The sequence below is a fragment of the Podarcis gaigeae genome, assembly GCF_964106915.1.
Source record: "Podarcis gaigeae genome assembly, chromosome: 10".
NCBI classification, from domain to species: domain Eukaryota; kingdom Metazoa; phylum Chordata; class Lepidosauria; order Squamata; family Lacertidae; genus Podarcis; species Podarcis gaigeae.
In genome coordinates, this window is record NC_139686.1 from 59,720,383 (window position 1) to 59,742,060 (window position 21,678).

A 21,678-nucleotide genomic window follows, 5' to 3' on the forward strand; every position below is an offset into this window, starting at 1 on the left:
GTTTTGGACTACAATTCCCGTCATCCCTGACCACTGGTCCTGTTAGCTAGGGATCATGGGAGTTGTAGGCCAAAACATCTGGAGGGCCACAGGTTGGGGGTGCCTGTTATATGCTGTCCATCTGACTGGGTTGCCCCATGCACTCTGGACAGCTTCCAACAAAATATTAAAAACACAGTAAAACATCTACCATTAAAAACATCACTAAACTGGGCTGCCTTCTGATGTCTTCTAAAAGTCAAATAGTTGTTCATCTGTTTGACATCTGAGTGCATTCCACAGGGTGGGCGCCACTACGAAGAAGGCCCTTGGCCTGGTTCCCTGGAGCTTCATGTCTTGCAATGAGGCCCTCAGAGCTGGACCTCGGTTGTCCGGGCTGGATGATGGAGTTGGAGGTGTTCCTTCAACACTTGGAATTGTGCTTGGAAATGTCCTGGGAGGCACTGTAGATCCTTTAGGACCGGTGTTGTATGGTCCCGGCAGCTGCTCCCAATCACCAGTCTAGCTGCCACATTCTGGATCAGCTATAGTTTCCGAGCCAGCTTCAAAGGTAGCCATGCGTAAAGCTCGTGTCCCAAAAGCTCTCTGAAAAACATTTACAAAATGTTGAATAATGAAGGACACAATTCACCTATTCTCATGACTGACACCACACCAGAGATTTATTAGGTCTTTTGTATTTGTGACACAGCTCCATGGTTCCTCTAATATGGTTCACTTTGAACCAAGAGCTTCCTTAGTGCTTTAGTTTACAGTTTACAGTCTACTACTCCTGTCAGATATCTCTCAGGAGGTTACCGGACATGAATACCTATAGCTGGAAACTTAGACCTCTTGGCAAGGAGACCCCGTCTACTCTAACCTACGCTTTTTACTCTCTTGGGTTCCTTTGGAGAAGACAAAAAGCACAATCTAAAGTCCTCAGCTTCCATAGATTGACCCCCCCCCCTGAATGTTATTATGAACATAGTTCATTCTACAACAATCAGGTTTCAATTTTCACTGGTCACTCCCACCCATAGATTACTGCAGAAATATTTACAATCTCGCTATCCCTGATTTACACTGAATTCCTGGGTTTGGCGCAGGGGGGAGAATGTGTGTGAAAGAGAGAGATATTTATGTAGTTGACAGATAATTCTAGATTCATTCAGCTTCAAATTGCACGCATCCATTCCTCTTTTTCAAAAATAAATAAATAAATTTATAAAAACTTTTAAACTCAGTAGGAGATATTCTATTGTATGAGTATCATGTGATTTTACCTACTGGAATTAATTACAGTATAGTACCAGTTTTATAGTAACCAAACTTTCTATTGGGCAGAAGGAATTTTATCTGCTGAGTCCCACCCCCTCAAATTTCAACGTCTTAGATGGGTGGCAAAAATGGCAATTGTTGTAGGAAGATCAGATCAACAAAAAATATGTTTCAGTCCATACCTCTACTGCAATTTTGGCCATACATGTCCCTTAAGATTTAGCAGACAGAAACTTGGCTACAAATTGGACGTGGGAGTCCAATTCACAAGTAACTACTTGAAGGAGGAGTTGATCATTGTGTGGGTGACTTGCAGTATTCCCCTCACTATTAAAGCATCAATTGCTCAGGTACCTACACTTTTACAACGGCTTACCAGACTTTTCTGTGTACTCAGCTGTGGGGTCTCTATGATGGTAGCCTTTGCTTTGGGAATGTTAATTTGCGTGCTTTCAGGTCGTCTCCTCTATACATCCTTTCAAACTAACAGGATCTGCTAATGGAAGAAACCTTTCTGCATTAATAGAACATAGAGAGAGGGATGTTCCCGCTTGCCAAACAATCTAGAATTTAGCATGCTACCTAACCTAGACACCTTTATACTTTACAATTTAATCTCCCGGTCAAAACTATTCAGTGGCACCATCATGGCTCCAGGACCACCCCTTTAAAATCACTGCAACATTCCTGTTTGGGGGTGTAAAGTTTCTCTTGAACTTTAGATTTTGGATTACATCAACATTTGTCTTGCCTGAGAGCCTGTCAGAGCCTTCGTACCTCCTTGCTTCCTGAATCTGCTACCTGCTCGAAATTTCTTTAATTAAAATATTTTTTCTCTTCAGTAACCCAACTTACACTTTGAGTTCCTTTCCAAATACATCCTAGTCGTATTGTGGAGAAGGGCAATATGAAAAGCAAGGGAATGAAAGTGAAAGAGTGCTGGGACATTTCTTGCCACCCCTCTCTGTAGTCTGCCTCCCCTGTTTCCCACACTAATGAGTAAGGCAAGGAGAGGAAGAAAAGGCAGAGAATCAACTCTTTCCTCAAAAAAATTATTCTTGGGTTGGGACACCTCAGGTCTTTCTGCGGCAACCTCTCAGCAAGCTGCCTTTTTAATGACTTTCTCAAATTCTTTCTGCTGTGTGTTCAAGAGCACCCCTTTCAGCATTGTGACATGGCTGAAATGTAGGAATTCCTCATTTGGCAGTTCATAAGTTGGTTATTTTGGCTGGGGAAATAGCATTAAGAGCACATACAATGCAGATTTTGTGACTACACTTTCACTTTCTCCACCACCTTCATCTTAGTTCATTCTTGCTTCATACTTGGCTATTGTTTGGGAGTTCTGCCACTTTCCCGGAAAGGAGAGAACTCCTGCTGTATTTAGAAATGCCACTGTCAGCTCTTTCTAATTTCCTAACTGTGTTTGTAAATCTATAGAAGCTTGACTGATTGATTTTTAGATCTTGGTAAGAGCTGAAATTATCATTTTGGACAACTGGTAGTACAGAGTTGGTTGTGGCAGTGATGATGATGATGATTTCGATTTCTTACCTGTGCTTCAACATAAGGTCCTAGCATGGGTTATAGCCATTTTAAAAAGACAACATTAATATCAGTTTACCACAAAATATTTTAACATCATTTGTTTTTGCAGCTATCGTATTGTTTCTGATTTTCTCGAGAGCTCTCCTGTTAGCTAAGGTTGAGAGAGTGTGAACTTCACTGAGCTTCAGATCCAAGCGGAATAGCGATGGGATTGGAGCCTGGAACCCTAGACCTGCACTATGATGCATCTGAGTTCCCTTTGCTTATATTGCACTTCCTGGGTAATGGCTAGTGCATAGGCCTTAGACTAGGGAAACCTGGGTTCAAATCCTTGCCTAGCCATGAAGCTCACTGAGTTGGTCACTGTCTCTCAGTCTAACCCACCTCACCGGGCTGTGAAGATAAATAGAAAGGTGGGATTAAAAATGCAACAAGCAAAATTCTTCCTGCTTTAAGTACTGCTCCTGTGGTAGTAATTTTAATAGTTTGCACACAGACCGAGTCCTGTCAGTCACAAAGTTTGCTTGTGCCCTCTCACAGTGATTTCTTTCTGGCATTGTGGAGTCACTGGGTTGGGCTTAGACTTCTCCTGTGATGACTAGTGCAGGAGAAAAACATATCTTCAGGATGTGGCTACAGAGAGGCCCTTAAGATGGGTTGACGAGATCAAGCCACAGTCCACCAAGGCTGGTCCCCAAAGTTGTGAGCTCATTGTGGAGTGATTTTTCTGAGAAGTAAGGATGAGATTGGGGGCCTTAATATTGCCTTCCCCTGCCTTCGGAAAAGCACTTAGAGGAAATGTTTTGCATGCTTTCCATCTCTTTTTGATTAAAAATTGCTTGGAGTAATCTATTTGGAGCATCAGAAAATGTTGTAAAGTCCTACCTAAAATGCCTACATGATCTGTGTTATAGTTGTGGTTGCCACAGTTTAATGATTAAAGCTCTCGATTTGATCTAGTTGTTTCCAGAGCTGCTCAGTGAAACTACTGTTTGCCTAGTGCTGGTATTCTAAGCAACATCTTTCTCTTACAGGGTAGTGATTTCAGAATTGGAAATAACCGCATTCAGTTTGAGACCAAAGTGGAAAAAGCATCTGATGGAACTTTCTTTTTTCAAATCCAACCGGTAAATATCAGAAATTGTAGGGTGGGGTGCTTACAGATCACTTTCTCTCTTGATTTTTTCAAGGCTGAGCAACATTCAGCAATGAGCTCACCTTTACACCTCCTACAGTCAACATGTAGGTTGTGTTCAGACTTCTCTCCTTCCCTCCACTGCCAGCTTTGACACAGAGATATTGGCTTCGTTAAGCCAAAGTTTCCCATTACATCTAAACTGATTATCAGGCACATAAGCCATTGTCCCATTTTGTTGGGCTGGCCAATATACTATGAGGATGGAGATGAAACAAGCTGGCTATGACTTGATGTTGGTGATAGACCTAAGATAAAGAAATGATAAGATCTGTGCTGTTCTTGAGATTGTTGGCCTTGGCTGGTGAATGTTGATGAGATTTTCCGATTTTCGCCATTCACTTTTATTGAGGCATTCAAAAATATATCTATACTTTGAACAAACGCATAAGTGACACAACAGAATTGTTAAAATTTGCTCACGGGGAGAGGGCGATTTGCTGTGGCTGCCACTAATGCATCCTGTACTTTTAGAATGAAAGCCATTTCTGTGTTTTTGTGTTCACATTTTCCTCAGTTCTTTGAAAGATACATTTGTTTAACACCCACTGCAAACATGACTAAACATTGCACTTCCCCTTTATGTCCCTTTTGAAAATGAGATATTATTATATACACACACATATATAATCGTTTTCTGTTACATTCATCTGTTTCCCATTCTTTTGGAAAGGTTACAACTATCATTGTTCTGACAAGTGTTATAATCGTATGAATGCATCTCCTACTAGAAGTATGTGGTTGTTGTTATTTGTGCCATCATTTTGAAGATACAGCTATCACAATATGACCTTGGAAGTAGGTAGCTACTTGATTTGGGATGAGTGAGTTAAGATATAAGATGATTTCTAACGGAGATAACCATTGTCTTTCCCCCTCCCTTCAGAGTCATGTTGAAAACGAAACACTACCACTAAGCTTATACATTAAGACGGATCAAGGCAAGATTGATAGCAAATTGATTGGTAAGTACATAGTACAGGAAGGGGAAATTAAAAGTACCAAAATCTTTTATATGCACCTTTTAAAGCATTTCACTGCTCTAATGATTGCATACAGTGGTACCTTGGTTCTCAAACTTAATCTGTTCCGGAAGTCCGTTCGACTCCTGAAACCATTCAAAAACCAAGGCGCAGCTTCCTATCGGCTGCACTCAAGCCTCATCAGACATTTGGCTTCTGAAAACTGTTCACAAACCAGAACACTTACTTCTGGATTTGCGGCGTTCGGGGGCCGATTTGTTCAGCAACTAAGCCATTCAGGAACCAAGGTTTGACTGTAATTAGCAATCCATCAGCTTAAAAAATATCTAAATAATGTTGCCTTGAATAGGCAATGAATATTACTGTTGTGAACTTAAATGTGTATTGTCTTGGCTTGCTTGCTGGGTATGAAAAAGCTTTCCCCCACCCACCCAATAATCCATCCTTCAAGTTTTCTGATAATTTCTCCCAAGTTATGAAGCATCTCTGCAACACTGCTGCATCTCTGCAGAAGTGGCCAGATCTCAAGACCACAGTGTAGTTTTAATCAAAAGCTTTGCATCAAGCATGTCAATAAATGGCCACATTTTTTCCTCTAAAGTCAAATGCTGTCACTCCATTTAGAGTCAGCCAAGACTTGCTCTTCTGTGCTGCTGCTATTTCTTCTGCCCCTTCTCTGCTTTAGATCAGTTACAGTGGTACCTCGGTTTACGAACTTAATTCGTTCTGAAAGTTCATTCTTAAACCGAAACCGTTCTTAAACCAAGGTGCACTTTCCCTAATGAGGCCTCCCACTGCCAGTGCCCTTCCACCGTTCAGATTCCGTTCTTAGACCAAGGTAAAGTTCGCAAACCGGGACACTACTTCTGGTTTTGCGGAGTTCATAAATTGAATCTTTGTAAACAGGGCTGTTCTTAATCCGAGGTGCCACTGTAGTTAATTTTGGCTTTTTTCTGATTACAGTCCCAATGTTGCAACTATTTTTGTCCAGGCAGAGGCCCAGTGCGACCAGTGTGTTTCCTGGCAGGCAAAGAAGTCCATGCACAATGACTAATTATGCTAGAAAGAAACCGGGCATGACCTTCCAAATGCTTTTTAGTAATCCTTTTGCTTATTACTGTGACTCAGTGACACTTATAACTAATGTTGGCTGTGCTGATCAATCTTGCACGGCTGCAAATCAATCTTTAGGTATTGTATTTAATAGATTTGCTTTTTAATGGATGCTGCAAATGAAAATCATTGTTCAAGACCTCTCCTCTTTTCCTATAATGCTAATATCTCCCACCCAAACAATATACATCATCTTCCTGTATAGAATTACTGCAAACCTCTAATGTATTGTGGCCACATAAAAGACAAATGATATTCTAGAATGCATTTGATATGGCATTTCCAGTAAAGACTGCAGAGTGTTTCTACATTTGAATAGCACACTGGCAACCTTACCCTTCATCCATTTTTGGTCAGCCATATTCAAGCAGGAGTAACCTGGAATAAATGGAAAGAATGACTGAAAGAGTTCTAAACTTCATAGGTCAAGACTAGGGATGCTTGAGGATTTTGTCCAGTCTTTCGTTATAAGCGAACCAACCTGATTTGCAGTTCCCAAACTAATATGTGGATTGGGTTGGATTGCCATTATCCTTGAGTTTTTGCATCTCTCCAAATTTTGTGACATAGCTCAGAAAGCGTAACATAATGTGCATTTAAGGGTGGTTTACTCAAATGAATACTATTTGGGAAAAGTACAGTAGGAATATTGCAGTTTTTAGTGTCACTTTAAAAAAAAAAAAGATTGCAGAAATGAAATGGAACAAAGTTATGAATGAGCACATACAAAATTGGCATGGGCCAGAAATTGACTGTCATTCCACCCTAGTCTAGACTAGACGATATTTTCGTTTAAAACCCTTCTCATCTTAACAAATGAGTGATGCTCGTGTTATATTCCCAAAGCCATCTATCCATATGTTATATATACACTTTCCCTCTCCCTCTCCCTCTCCTTAATTGATTAATGTTCATAGTCTGGTTGGTATCAGCAGGGCGCAGCTTAATTTTATGTCCATTCTGCCCATGTTCATCTCTGTGGTTTACTATGAAAAGCAGAAGCAGAAAAGAACTGGGGAAGAAGAACCTTTTTGTACTAGTGGTGTCCCAATTCCCCTTCTCACTTTCTTGCCATTTGTGGGCCCTTAATAGAGCTGAATTTAAGTGCACCACACTTTGAAAGATAGTTACTTTGGTTGTTCTGGTCGCTACTACAGAGAAGGTGAGCAATTATTGAATTTCCAAATATAAATGAATCCTTTCTTTCTGTAACACATTTAGAGAATACCAAGTAGCATTGGCATTTAATGTATTTTTATAGCCACTGGAGACTTAGAGCAGTATGAAATCCAATATATCCCTTTTATCCTTTGTCCTGTTCTATCAATGGTTTCACAGCTAGTACCTAAAGATGATGGATAAGGGTTGGAATCTAATGGCTGGTTTGCTGCTGGTACATTTAACAACCTGATCAGTAACGAAACTGATTAACACTTTGAGCTCCGCCACTGTATTGTGTGTGACTTGGAGAGCTTGCCTTTCAATACATTACAAATCTAATTTAGAGGCAGTTTGAGTGCTGGTTTTTGCAGACGCAGACGTTGTTTTCAGTTCTCCACATATAGATGAAAAATATAAATTGAATCAGTTAGTGAGACACAGCAGTCTCTCTGGTTAGCTGCTGGTATACTTTACAAAATCCAGAATTCTGAAATTGAATTCCATCAGTCTGTTTGCTGAGTCAAACCAATAATACCTCACTGCTCGCTTCAGATATGGAATGTGTGAATGCACATTCTTTAGCCAGAATCAAAATACAACAAATAACTTCCCTCAAAAGCATGTATCCACCATCGGTCTTTGACACTATCTAGGGTTGTCATACGTCTGTAATTTACTGGACTTACACGGTATTTGTCCCTCATAAACAGTGTCTGGGTGGAAATCGGTGAAATGTCAGGGAAAATCCAGACATATGGGAGCCCATGTTAGAAGTGTAGATTTTGGTGAATTTCATTAAAAATAGTTCAAAAACTCTTTTTTGGGGGGACGGACTAAGAAAACTTCAACTTTTGTTTCTGGAGTTTCACTTTTTTAAATATGGCAGCCCTAACACCATCTATAAAAAGAGATCAGGGCAGGGCATGACAATGGCTTGAGGGGTTATGGATTGACAAATTCACTGTTCTGGAATCCAGGCTAACCCCATATTCCTAGGCACTTAAATTATTTGGGGCACTGGCCCATGGATGTATTTGAAAAATCTCCCCCCCCCCCTCTCTCTCTCACACACACAGAGACACACATACATATAGTGGTATACCACTTGGGCGGAAACATTCTAACATGCATTTAAATAAAGAGCCTCTTTAAATGTTATAGAATCTTAATTTCAAGCATTCAGTTAATAATCTTATTAGTGTAAGACTAAGAAAGGCAGATCCTTTTTTCTTATTTTAGCTGATAAATCAGGAGAGAAAAAACATTTATTCTTCCTTTTCTTGCTCTTTTTTAAAATATTTCCTATCTGTTGAAGTTGGTAAATTTGTGGAAAATAATATGAGGAATGTGGGTATCTCAGATTAATTGCCATATCACCTTAGTTAACATGAGTTCCCTTTTCCAGCCCCAATATGTCAGCCTTGTAGGCTCAGCATAAGCTGTTAAGGTCAGGGCTGGCCCTGCCATTAGATATACTGAGGCAGTGACAGCAGGGTGTCGGAAGACAAACGTATGTGCACCACACAGCCTGACAAAAAACCCTAAGCCAGCCTACGGTAGCAAAGGATACATGGCTGTATCCCACTAAGTTATACAGTGGTACCTCAGTTTAAGAACAGTCCTGTTTACGAACGATTCAGTTTACGAATTCCACAGAATGGAAGTAGTGTCCCAGTTTGTGAACTTTACCTCGGTCTAAGAACGGAATCTGAACGGTGGAAGGGCACTGGTGGCGGGATGCCTCATTAGGGAAAGTGCATCTCGGTTTTAGAGCGGTTTCGGTTTAAGAACGGACTTCCGGAATGGATTGAGTTCGTAAACTGAGGTACCACTGTACAGTGGTACCTCGGGTTACATACGCTTCAGGTTACATATGCTTCAGGTTACACACTCCACTAACCCAGACATAGTGTTTCAGGTTAAGAACTTTGCTTCAGGATAAGAACATAAATCGTGCTCTGGCGGCGTGGCAGCAGCAGGAGGCCCCATTAGCTAAAGTGGTGCTTCAGGTTAAGAACAGTTTCAGGTTAAGAACGGACCTCCAGAACGAATTAAGTACTTAACCCGAGGTACCACTGTACTCAGACTAGACCCGTTTCAACTAATGGACCTAATTTAGTTGTGCCCATTATTTTCAGTGGGTCTGCTCTGAGCAGGACAACCCTCAGTCCTGTTTCCAGAAGATTCAGCTACCAATCTGGTAAGACGGGAAGGACTGCCATCTTGTGCTTAGTCTCTGGCAGTCAGTGCCTTGACTAGCCCTGGTCAACATTGTTCAGTTTTCCATCCAGTTAGTCTTTGATTGCAGGACAAGCATTGAAGTCTTGCTTCTCAGCATCATGAATATAAGCGTATTACCTTGAATGGGTTGGCAAGCAGATTATGTCTTGCAACCGAAAAGGAAACAAAACCCAAGTTTCTGATTCACACTTAATAAATAAGCAAGCTTCTGCTCAGCTAGCAAGTTTAACTACTTTGAATAAACACAGTGGTTCATGCTGAGCAAGTGGGTGCCATTTTTAAAGAAGACTGGTTTCAGAACACAGTAATGCACTGTAACTGTTTTTAGCGTAATGTGAGTTATTCCGAAATTGTCAACTCTGAGGACTCCTTCCCATTCCTCCCGTGCTAGTCAGGAAGTTTAATTATAGCTTTGTTGATCCAAATAATCAGAAGGGAGCCCCCCTTATATTCAGGTTTGTTTGTTTTTTAGTTAGGTAAAGGTAAAGGGACCCCTGACCATTAGGTCCAGTCACGGACGACTCTGGGGTTGTGGCGCTCATCTTGCTTTATTGGCCAAGGGAGCCGGCATGCAGCTTCCGGGTCATGTGGCCAGCTTGACTAAGCCACTTCTGGCAAACCAGAGCAAACCAAACCTTCCTGCCGGAGCGGTACCTATTTATCTACTTGCACTTTGATGTGCTTTTGAACTGCTAGGTTGGCAGGAGCAGGGACCGAGCAACGGGAGCTCACCCAGTTACGGGGATTCGAACCGCTGACCTTCTGATCGGCAAGTCCTAGGCTCTGTGGTTTATTTAACCCACAGTGCCACCCGCTACTTAGAACTAAAATGTTATAGTTAGTAAACTTGAGCGCTAATAGTTTCCAGTTAAGTTGGTGATCTGACTGCCCATCAAAAACGTGCTCAAATACGAAGGCTTGAGAGTCGTTGCTTCCAACTTGGTTCATGGTCCTAATTATACAGCACCCTGGATTTACTCTGCGTGTTCTGGAATTAGGCCATGATGCTCTTCAGTCATGTGTAGAGTATGGCTTGGATCTCAGAAGGACTCCAGATATTACAAATTCCGTTCTTAACTTTACCCCTCAGTGAACACAAAGCTGTTACAGGCTTAAGAGGCGCTCTGTTTTCCTCTGTGATTCATGGCCATGATAACCAGAAGTGGCAGGGCATCCTTTATCATAGTTCCAGTGCTCCCTGGTGCCCTCCCAATCCTGGTCTCTGACCCCATCCATCAACCTTTGGTCCTTGCTGCAGGACTCCTTGGGTGGAGGCATAAGTTGAACCATCTTGGCGTGTATGTGAATATATATTATTGCACTAGGCTGTCTAAATTCTGCTTTTCACGGCACAACAATAAGATGCTGAATTTTTGGAAGTTTTAGTGTGGTCTGTTTATCTTAAAGTTAACTATGAATAGCTATCTGTTTTTGCTCCAGACATCTGAGGTTGATTAGAAAGCTCTCCAGACAAGAATGAACTTGTGTATTGAAAAACCTCTAAACATAGCACCCCTACAACTCTTATTGCCCGTCAACCCATGTGCATTTCAGTTGAAATAACATCTCAGCTAGATCTAAATCTACTGTTAACAAAGGAACTTCTTCTACTCACTTATTTTTCAGTTCCCCTGCCCAAAGGTAGAACCGTCCAACTATTTGCCATCCTGACAGTTCAGGAAAAAAATGTGCTAATCTGCAGAAAGCCTAATCTGCTAATAATAATAATAATAATAATAATAATAATAATAATAATAATAATAATAATTTTTATTTATATCCCGCCCTCCCCAGCTGAAGCCGGGCTCAGGGTGGCTAACAATAAAATAGTGCAACATTCTAAGCAAGTACAGTGGTACCTCGGGTTAAGAGCTTAATTCATTCTGGAGGTCCATTCTTAACCTGAAACTGTTCTTAACCTGAAGCACCACTTTAGCTAATGGGGCCTCCAGCCAGCATGCAATTTCTGTTCTCATCCTGAAGCAAAGTTCTTAATCAGAGGCACTATTTCTGGGTTAGCGGAGTCTGTAACCTGAAGCATATGTAACCTGAAGCAAATGTAACCCGAGGTACCACTGTATCACTAAATGGCTGAAGCATAGGAGCCCACACTTGTGCTGCACAGGAAGGGAACACAACAACAAAGCTTCCATGGTCTCCTCCCACTTCGATCTGCACGAAATTTCTTTCCAACCCCAGATCTGGTGGTCTGTCTGTGCATGAGCCTGGTCAGGCCGCTGAATGCAATAAAACCAAAACTGAAGGGTCCCATTATTTTGCTTTCCGCCCCCATTATCTTACTTTCCTCTGCAAGTTACAGTAATCATTAAGAATGCATTAATGTATCAATAATTTGATGAAGCTGTGTGGCTAGGACACTTAACTACATTACTGAAAGTCAGAAAGGTGATAAGATGCGAAGATTGATTGAGTTGCTCATTCGTTATTTATTTGCAGCATTTATGCTCCTTTCTATGCCTTTTGCACCAAAAAGGGTGGTGGCTCCCAGAGCAACTTACAGAAAGCAATAGAGAGGGAGTCCCATGCCCTCAAGTCTACATTCTAAAATGCATAACACACTGGGGTGTGTGGACAGGGTAGGCAGGAAGGAAGAGGAAAAAATTGCTTCTGCACAGTTCTTTCCTTGGAGAGCTGATCTGGTGGCAGCTGGAATACTCTCAGGAGGAGGCTTGTTGAGTTGCGTTCCTCCATCCATGGCAGTTCTCACATTTTTGCAAAAAGCAACACTCGCCTTCCTCCTGCACCCAGGATCAGATTTGAGAGCAGGGCTGCTCCTGCCCAGTGGCAAAGCTGCATGCTCTGCTACCGGGGGCGGAGAGTAGGTGTGGCGTGGCACACGTTGTGGGGGTGTGACACACTGCCTGTGGGGGCGTGGTGCACGGGGGGTGCCACGATGGCACCCTACCGGAATAGTGGTGCCATGAGTGGTCCGCTCCCTCCGCACTCCCGTTCCTCCGCCAGTGTTCCTGCCACAGTTATTTCCCCAAGCAGCTGAATTGGTGGTTAATCACAGATTGTGGTATTTGTGAGCGCCCTGATTGTACCTTAATGATGCTGCCCTGTTGGGTGCACCTCAAGATTTATGTGGGTTTGAATTTCTCTGAGTGGTGTAATAGTAACTGACACTAGAAACATGCATATGATTTGTTTTCAATTTTTACAGTGACTCTATACAGCTGTTCCTATGGTCGGAATGACTGCAGCTTGTGTCTCGCAGCTAATCCTGCATATCGGTGTGTCTGGTGTGACGACAGCTGTGTTTACACTGGCCGGTGTGCTGCTCCCACTACCACCTGCCCTCCTCCAGTCATTACTATGGTAATTTCTGCATCATTCATAACATAGCATGAAGTCCACTCAAGTCAGCTTGCAAAGCATTTATGAAATTCTGAGGAGCTGTTGCAAACTTGTGAAGTCCCATAGTAAAGAGACTCGTGTCTGTTTCTTTAAGATCCACATGGTGGATAATCACTGTGCTCGCAGGGCATTAGAGCTGGCTTTTTGACTAAACAAACCAAAAGGAAAAGGCTACATAACTATATCCTAGGAGTGTCTTCTAGTAGTGCTGTAATGGCTGCTCCTAGGTTACATGGGACGAGTTCATAGCATGGTTTCTTGCCTTACCTGCATTGTCTCAGATTCCAGGAAGGGGTATTATTGGCACGAGAGAGTCTGTGTGTCACCAGAGCAGCTAAGGAAGGAGGCATGCCCTTACATTTCCTGTACCACTAAGGGGCAGAACTTTACGAGATGTGTGGACATACTGCTGGTCTGTCTTTGCTCTCCGTACTTGCTCATAGCATCTGATTTAACCCAATAAGCTGGTTCAGACATAACAATCTCCATTTCACAAAGCCAAGAACGTTGCATCTGAACAGCGCAGTGTGTGAGATGATATAATCACCACTGTACATTGCTAGCAGCTAGTGACGATAAGGTAGAAAGCCAGACTAATACAATTACCGTATTTTTTGCTCTATAAGACTCACTTTTTCCCTCCTAAAAAGTAAGGGGAAATGTTTGTGTGCGTCTTATGGAGCGAATGCAGGCTGCGCAGCTATCCCAGAAGCCAGAACAGCAAGAGGGATTGCTGTTTTCATTGCACAGTGATCCCTCTTGCTGTTCTGGCTTCTGAGATTCAGAATATTTTTTTTCTTGTTTTCCTCCTCCAAAAACTAGGTGCGTCTTGTGGTCTGGTGCGTCTTATAGAGCGAAAAATATGGTACATTGTTCAGGCATTGTGTTAAAACAGTTACGGTTAGACAGCAGAGTCTGCAGCTTCACCCCTTACATACCTTGTTCTGCCCAGATTGCTTTTTTCATTTTCTGGCTTTCCAAAGAGCTTTAGTTCAACAAGTCTAATCCGCCTTAGGGTTGCCATTTTTTTGAAGAGAAAAAAGAGGACACATTTGCCGACATCTGCTTTTAACTATGGATCTCTAGGACAACTCTCTCATCATCAGAAAGAGGACGTGTCCTAGGAAAAGAGGACATGAGGCAATCCTGAAGCCTTCAGCTTATCTAACTAGTTCCACAGTTCTAAATTCGTAGCAGAACATTAAAAAGAGCATTTGTAAGCAGAGTGGCACCTCAAAAGGTATCTCTGTCTGTTAGAAACCTGCTTCAGAGGTAGTTCACTCAACTAAATAAATGTTTCAGTATTTCTTTCTATTAAAAGGAGACACCATTGGGTTCTTTAGGCAACCACAACACAGTTATAAACTGGATGAAATGCTAGGTGTTACTCTAGGCAGGAATGCTATATATAATAGTTATAACCTGGTATTGTAATAAAGTATAGTAGAATTCCATTTTCCGTCAGGTATTTGAAATGATGCAGCTTGTTATTGATTTTATAATATTGGGAAGAGCGTTAGACTTGACATTTTGCAGTAAAAAATTGTTGGCTCTCGCGTCTTTTTCCCCCCAAAAGGCAATTAGGATTTTTGAGGAGTAGGCAGCCGCATAACAGAAGAGGCCACAGAAAGTCCACAGAAAGCTCTCCCAGTGTTGCTGGATCTCAGACTGCCAGAATTTTTATCATTTCCTGCCTTCTTTCACAGACTTTTTGCATCTGGAGCCCAATAGGTTGGAAAATTCAGATTCTCAGGGACAGAGGCAGTAAGGCAGGCCTCGGAGGTCATCCTCAGAGCAGGGAGGGATACCAGTTAGAGAAGGGAGATCAGAAGCCCTGTGGAAATCTGTTTGGCCTATCTTTGGCCTGGGGATCACCACTATTTCTTTATCACAGTTGGCCATTCCTGATCTACATCCCTAGGCACTCTGCACTGCCCTCCTTTTACCACAGTCCCTTAACAGGTATAATTCTGTTGCAATACATCCTTATAGTAAAATCTTACATTTAAAAAAACCATGCATCATTCTCCTTAAAGGGGAAAAAATAAATATCAATGGGAGTCTTCAATATACCCCTAGGACATGAAACTCTTATAGAGCAGATGTTTTCCCCCTCTGCCTAAACACAAAGACTTGCAGCTCCCTACCTTTCAATTCTTAGAAAGACCAATTTGATATTTCAGTTGAGTACTTTGTGGTACTCCGTAGGATATAAAATATCATTGCTCTCAGGAAGTACCTAAATGTTCCAAGGTGTCCACATTGACAACAGTACAAAAACTTTCGTTCTAGAGTCAAAAGAGGTGGTTCTGAAAACTTGCCAGGGTGATAAATGCCCCTTTTGGTGCAGAGGAACGTGTTGAGTTCTCACTGTACGCTTTTAACACAGGAGATATAAAGTTATGTGGAGAACAAAAACAAACCATTTGTGCATGGATATATGCCTGTGGGTCTTGGGAGGGAGTTAGAGCAACAAAAGTGTTCTGAAAAAAATCATTGAACTATAGCTATTATACAGTGGCAGACTAAACTTGAATTACTTCTAAGGCTAGTCAGGTTTTGTTAGCTGACAAAGGGCAAGAACTCCTTATTCAAAAAACTGCACAAATAGGGTTAAAATGTCAAGATTTCCTAACCACCCTTGCCACTTGGGGTAGGGTTCAACTGATATATAATCTCAGAGTTTGCATGCCCATCCACTACAAGCAGAATAAGAATTGAATTTTTCCAGATTTCTGGCCAAAACTCAAATCTAAACCCCAGACCACTTGTATTCCTCCTTCAAGTCTGTGAACTTACTGTTTAAGCTGCTGGTCAGTTATTAAAATGATGTTGTGACTTTTTAAGTATCTTTTCTTTATGCTCAGATTGAACCAAATAATGGACCACTGAGCGGTGGAATTTTGTTGACCATAATGGGATCTAATTTGGGCATAAATGCTGAAGATGTCAAAAGTATAACAGTGGCAGGCACTGAATGTATATTTAAAGAACAATTCTACTCTGTTTCTACCAAGTAAGTAATTGTCTGATGTCTTGAATGCCAGTTTGTTTGTTTTTCTATTTGCTGCAGGTTCATAGAAATGTGAAATAAAACAACTGTCATGACAAAAATGGCAGTTGTTTGCTTTAAATATATAACTTCTTGAGCATTTCTGTATGGTAATGAGTTGCAACTATTTAATGTGCTTAGCTGTAATTCTAGAGACAACTGCAATGTTTATGCTTATTCTGTTGTATTTTATACATGTAATTATGTAAGAGACTTGTAATAACAGCCACCTTTATATTTATGATCTAACAGCTCTAACTCGTTTGTTGCTTATCTAGACTCAATTATGCACTAATTTATTTTGAACTGGAGGCATTTGTAAGTTATCTCATGCAGCTTACATTTCCAATGGTGTCACTGCAGGAAAGTTTCATATATTAAACATTTACAACCTTGCACACTTTTTTAAAAACAAACAAACCCACCCACCCCTTTTGTAACCCTGTACACAAATATTACAAAAAGGTAGTTTTGTTATGTTCATTTTTAAAACACATCTCTAAAATGAACATTGGAAATGTTTTAATTCAGTTTGGCAAATGTTAGGCATCCAGATATCCTGTTATTGTGCATTCATGATGATTTGTGCTCAGAATGGTATTGGGGCGGTTATATGCTTTCAATACTGTTTGCACCTGCAAAACATTTTGTGTTGGTGAGACTGTCTTTGTTTCCCATCAGTACTTGTCCCATAGCTTCCTACTAAAACCCTGTAACACAATGCAAACATTCAGGGGGTGGGGTGTTCTAACCTGCCATTGTTGTGCTGTAGCGTATGAGCGTCCCCCAGATCGCAATAATGCAGTTGTATTGAGAAAGTATTGCAGAACTAGTAAAGTAAAAAGATGTGCGAACGGTTCCATATAAATCCATCACTGATGCATCAGTGACATGTTGCAGAATACATCTGCCCCCCCCCCCCCAAAAAAACCCCATCCAGTGGGGGTGGGAATGCACCTCCGATGGGGAAATCAAGGTGTGAGTCTGGGTTTTTCTATTTCTTTGAGAAATAAACCTGTAAATTGTGAAATGGAATGGCGTACCATTTTTTAATGGTTCCTACATAATGAAGGCTTGAGTGTGATCTTCTCCTGGAGATTTAAAATCATTTGCGTGACTGATTCTAGTTTATTCCACCTTGTATTACTTTTGAGGCTTCTGTAATGGTGTCTTATTTAATTGTTAGATTTTATTTTATTTAAGAATGGACTGCAGGAAATATATATCAATTTAGATCTTTTATGTACAAGCTTGCTTTGTTTCCAACTAGGATTGTATGTGAGGTTGGAAGCGTGCCAGAAGCAAAACAAGGTGAAATTGAAGTTGATGTAAATGGACAACAAGGCAGATCAACAAACGAAGTGCAGTTTACATATCAGGTGAGTCTGTCCTTGTCAATAGCTTACCTTATTTAACACATAGTATCTTGTTTTCCTTTTTTCACTGGGTCAAACGTAAGTGTATAAACAGTGCATTGGTTTTTATTCCTTCATTTGGAACCTTGGAGGTTCTGCTGAAACAGAATGCTTAAGTCTACTAAATATAATAGAGAGATGGCCTGTTATAAATAAGGCAGATACAGCACCTGTACTACAGAAGACAGAAAAGAGATGAATGGGCAGCCATGTGCTCAATCCAAACATGCTTCCATCCCTTAAAGGTCTAATGCTCATCCAGTCAAAAAGGGACTTTGACTTTATGCTGAAGGGACACAGCTTCAAGCCATCGTCTGCCTGCTACTTCACCCAATTCTTCCAAGGCAAAGAAGTCCCACCTTGGGGTAGGAGGATATGTTAGTAGCTTGTATAGATAGCCAGGGAAGACTGGAGGGTCCTGGGGGGCTGCCCAGGAAAGAGCAAATGATGCACAGAGCATCATTTAAGGCCAGGGCTTTGGAGTTTGTAATCCACAAATTGCACAATAGAAGAAGATGCTCTGTGCATCACTTTCCACTGGACAGGCAGCCTGCTAGAGTCTTCATTGGAAGCCATGCATGGGCTGAAACTACCCTCCTAACCCAAAGTGAGGTTTGGGTTTTGCCTTGAGAGAGGAGTAGCATCCAGAGGATAGCTGAAGGTGCAGAGAGATGCAAGGGACCAGATTGGGGAAGAGTGGGTTGTCCCTGCCTCGGTTCAGCTTACAGGAATCCAAGCAGGGGTGGCTGGCATAGTTGAACATCCCTGCTTGAATCCTCAGCCAACCCTCAGAAAAACATATTTGGCTTTGAAATGGGCCATACTTCAAGAAACAGCTCGTAGCTTTCTGCTGAACCGGTAATCTTAATGGGGAGAATGGATGCATAGTCACTGAACAGTACCTAATGACAGTACAAATCCTAAAACATTTTCGGTTGGGTTGCTTAATTCCATAAATAGAGTCTCTGGCACAGACGGCATGATGTAAGTCATGTGAGAGTCAGTTAGCCACCTTCGCAGGACCTTATAGTGCTTGTAAGGCATAAGTAAGTGTACATGGATAGATACAACGTACAGGGTTATTTTTAAATTCAGCTGTCAATTTTGGTATTTAAAACAAAACTAGTGAAATGTGTCATATGGAAAGTCAAGGTTAGGTTACTCTCTTGGGGATTCATTTTTCTGCCTGGGCTATTTCAGCTTTCACGCTGAATAACCACATAGAGGAAGTGGATGTGGTCAAGTCACAAGAAGCAAGGAGTTGGATATTTGTAGAATGCGAAGCCAGAATTGGAAAACAAAGGGCATGCATGCCAAATCTGTATTGTCGGTCCGTGGCAGGAGTGGGCAGCTTGCAGCATGTGAGACTTCCACTGTGTAATTCTAGCTCTTGCTATTAATAATAATAGCAGCATTGCATTTCTAATTTTCATTACTGCGGAGTTACATGTGACTCTTTCTTCTTCCAGGATCTCCATTCTTTTAGCATTCCAAAATGACAGCTGCTAAAGATTTTTGGCTTGAAAAGCATAACTTGCATTTTGGCTGGAAAATTCCCTTACAGTTACTGGGAAGATGCAGTGTAAGAGGAAAAGAAAGAACTGAACTGTTAATTTAATGAGGTCACCAAGCTATGGGTAGTTTCTTTTCCTCCCTCTGACTTTTCACACCAATTCTCGGCTAATTATATTTTCTTTCCCCCTCCTCTCACCCAGCTAAAAGAGGAATAGATAATTTTATTCTAAAAGGAGATGGACATTCTTTGACCGCCTCCACTTTTACCTTGGAGGTGCGTCTGTAAATGGACACCAGGCTAACAATTCATGTCTGAAATCTGTATGGTCATCATGCCATAACTTACATTTCCTTTGGTCCATAGAATTAGGATATGAAGCATGACACAACTAACTACATTTTACTGAAAACTTTGCTGTTTTTTTACTGGGCAATAAGAAGAGATAATATTTTCCCCCTCTCTGCCCTAACTTCCCCATTGGTTTTACACACCCAGTATACAAGAAAGTCAAGTATCATCAATCAGTCTCTGTAGCATTTAGTGGCCTGGTTTGCGTGTCACGTTAAACCATAGTTAAAATAAACTGTACGAACAGGTAGTGTGCTACTGCCTGCTTCTGAAATCACAGGCCACTCACTGTTCACTTGCAAACAAGCTTAGCGTTACCGCTGAACCTAAGGTCATGCTTTGATTCTTACCAAACAAACCGTAAACAGTGACCAAGGTTTATTCTTGGCTTACCACTTATGGTTTGTTTGGGGGAAGCAAACTCCTGAAATTTGTCTGCAACACTAACCCAGACCATAGCTTATTTCACAGCAGGAGCAGGGAAAGAGCAAAGCGCCTGCAATTTCAGCATCAGTCACCAGCACATTAAACTATTTTAACTAGTTAAAAGTGTTGCTAATACTGCCATCCTCTCACTTGGTTTGCCTTTCTTATTACATGAAGAGACAGACCACTTCACACTAGGGATTAAGATTCCTTAGAGTGCAAGGTGCTCAAATCTCCAGAAGCATGATATGATCCTTTACAGCTTTTTCAGCAGCAGCTGAAGTTTAAAGCAGGCAATCTAGTGTGTATTATGTTGTCTTAACATCCTTTGTTTCTGAGATCACCTGTGGGCATTGTTTGTGGGCAGTTTATCAGAAGACGAGCTTCTAAACTCTTCCTTTGCTGCTTTGTGGGAGGAAGAAGGGATAGTGTGCAATCCTGATGTTCAACAGCAGATCTTTCCAGCATGTTAATCTCTGAATGCAACCTTTCTATCAGATGTTGCAGCTGATCATGCATAATCACATGTCCTGTAGCTTTGAGTAGCCACCGCAAGTAATAAGATTATGTGTAAAAAGGTAAAGGACCCCTGACAGTTAAGTCCAGTTGCGAACGACTCTGGGGTTGCAATGCTCATCTCGCTTTACTGGCCGAGGGAGCCGATGTTTGTCCGCAGACAGTTTTTCTGGGTCATGTGGCCAGCATGACTAAGCTGCTTCTGGCAAAACCAGAATTATGTGTAGCAGCCTTTAATGCCAAATTATGGACAGTATTTTTTTCTGAACTACATATTCAGCGTTGGCCCAACTGAACAAATCACTGAGAACAGCTCAAGTTGACCCAAGCAAAAAACATTGCTGTTCCGTTTTTAAGAATAGATCTGCACCATCTGGTTAGCTATAACTATATGAAACTGTTTGATGTTGGTATTCCAGCTCGATGTAACTAGTTCATTGTGAGATCAGCACTATCTAACCAAACAGCAAGAAATTTAAAACCTCACATGCAACCCCAATGTGCAGTTTCATTCCAAAAAGCGCCATTCATTAAATTTATAGCACTTGCTTTATTGGCCTGCTTTATTGCCCCATTAAGGAAAACATTAGGTGTGCTGAGGCAGCTTTGCTGAGCACTAGATGATTATATTAAAAGGACAAGGATGTGTGTGCTTCTTTTTATGTTGCAAAAGGGCTATTTCATGCGCATAATTTTTGTAACCAGGTTTTTTGTGGGGTTTTTTTTAGTATGTGCATGGTTAGGGTCACAAGAAATTGCCTTATTTGGAATCAGAACATTGATCCATTGATTGGTTTTCCAGGATTTCAGAAGGGGAAATCCTGTATAAGTAGTTTCTGTGTTTATATCCAAGTGACTACAACTATTCTACCTAACTCAGCAGGTGTGGGTACACACCCTGGCTCTAATGCGCACACAACATGTGTGCATGGGGTATGCATTTCCAGTTCTGTAGTAAGAGCAGCTCATGATTCTTTTGTGTCCATGCACCTGCTTTCGCCGCTGAATTCATAGAATAATAGATTATTTTAGAGTTTGAAAAGACCCAGAGGGTCATCTAGTCTAACTCCCTGCAGTGCGGGAATCCTGTCCACAGACATCTCTGAGGGACGGGGCTCAAACCACCAACCTTCTGATTAACAGCTGTTTTGAGGAAGCTGGTATATACATGTAACCCTGTATTCCACAGGGCTCCCTCTGGACTTTGCATTAGATCTATGTTTCCCACTCTCAGTTTTCAGTGTTTTTGTTCATTTCATTGCTGGACTGGTGCAAGAGAAGCTCACGTGGCATGCGCCTCAATTCATTCTTCTCGGGTTGCTGCCTCCTCTCTGGGAGCTGTAAGGAAAAACGAGACAGCAACAACATGCGATAGTTTTTGAAAACATGCTTTTTGAAGACACACACAGACAATGCAGGCTTCTAGTGTGGGAGTAAATACCATCTGACATACAATTAAAAATTGAAAAGAGCTCCTTAGGCTTTATATAAGAGTGCTGTACTCTTGAATATCAAAGCAAAATGTT

The 21,678-nt window shown here is 41.4% G+C and overlaps 1 protein-coding gene across 2 annotated transcripts in view; it reads left to right on the forward strand.

Moving 5' to 3' along the window:
- The window catches only part of PLXNB2 (plexin B2), a 330,952-nt gene that overhangs the window by 259,185 nt on the left and 50,089 nt on the right, over positions 1 to 21,678 (forward strand). For both annotated transcript variants that reach the window (XM_083698890.1, XM_083698891.1), the window contains exons 13-17: positions 3,843 to 3,935; positions 4,890 to 4,968; positions 12,686 to 12,840; positions 15,747 to 15,895; positions 17,202 to 17,310. In XM_083698890.1, the coding sequence (XP_083555016.1) occupies positions 3,843 to 3,935; positions 4,890 to 4,968; positions 12,686 to 12,840; positions 15,747 to 15,895; positions 17,202 to 17,310 (585 nt within the window). The remainder of the gene's footprint in view (positions 1 to 3,842; positions 3,936 to 4,889; positions 4,969 to 12,685; positions 12,841 to 15,746; positions 15,896 to 17,201; positions 17,311 to 21,678) is intronic.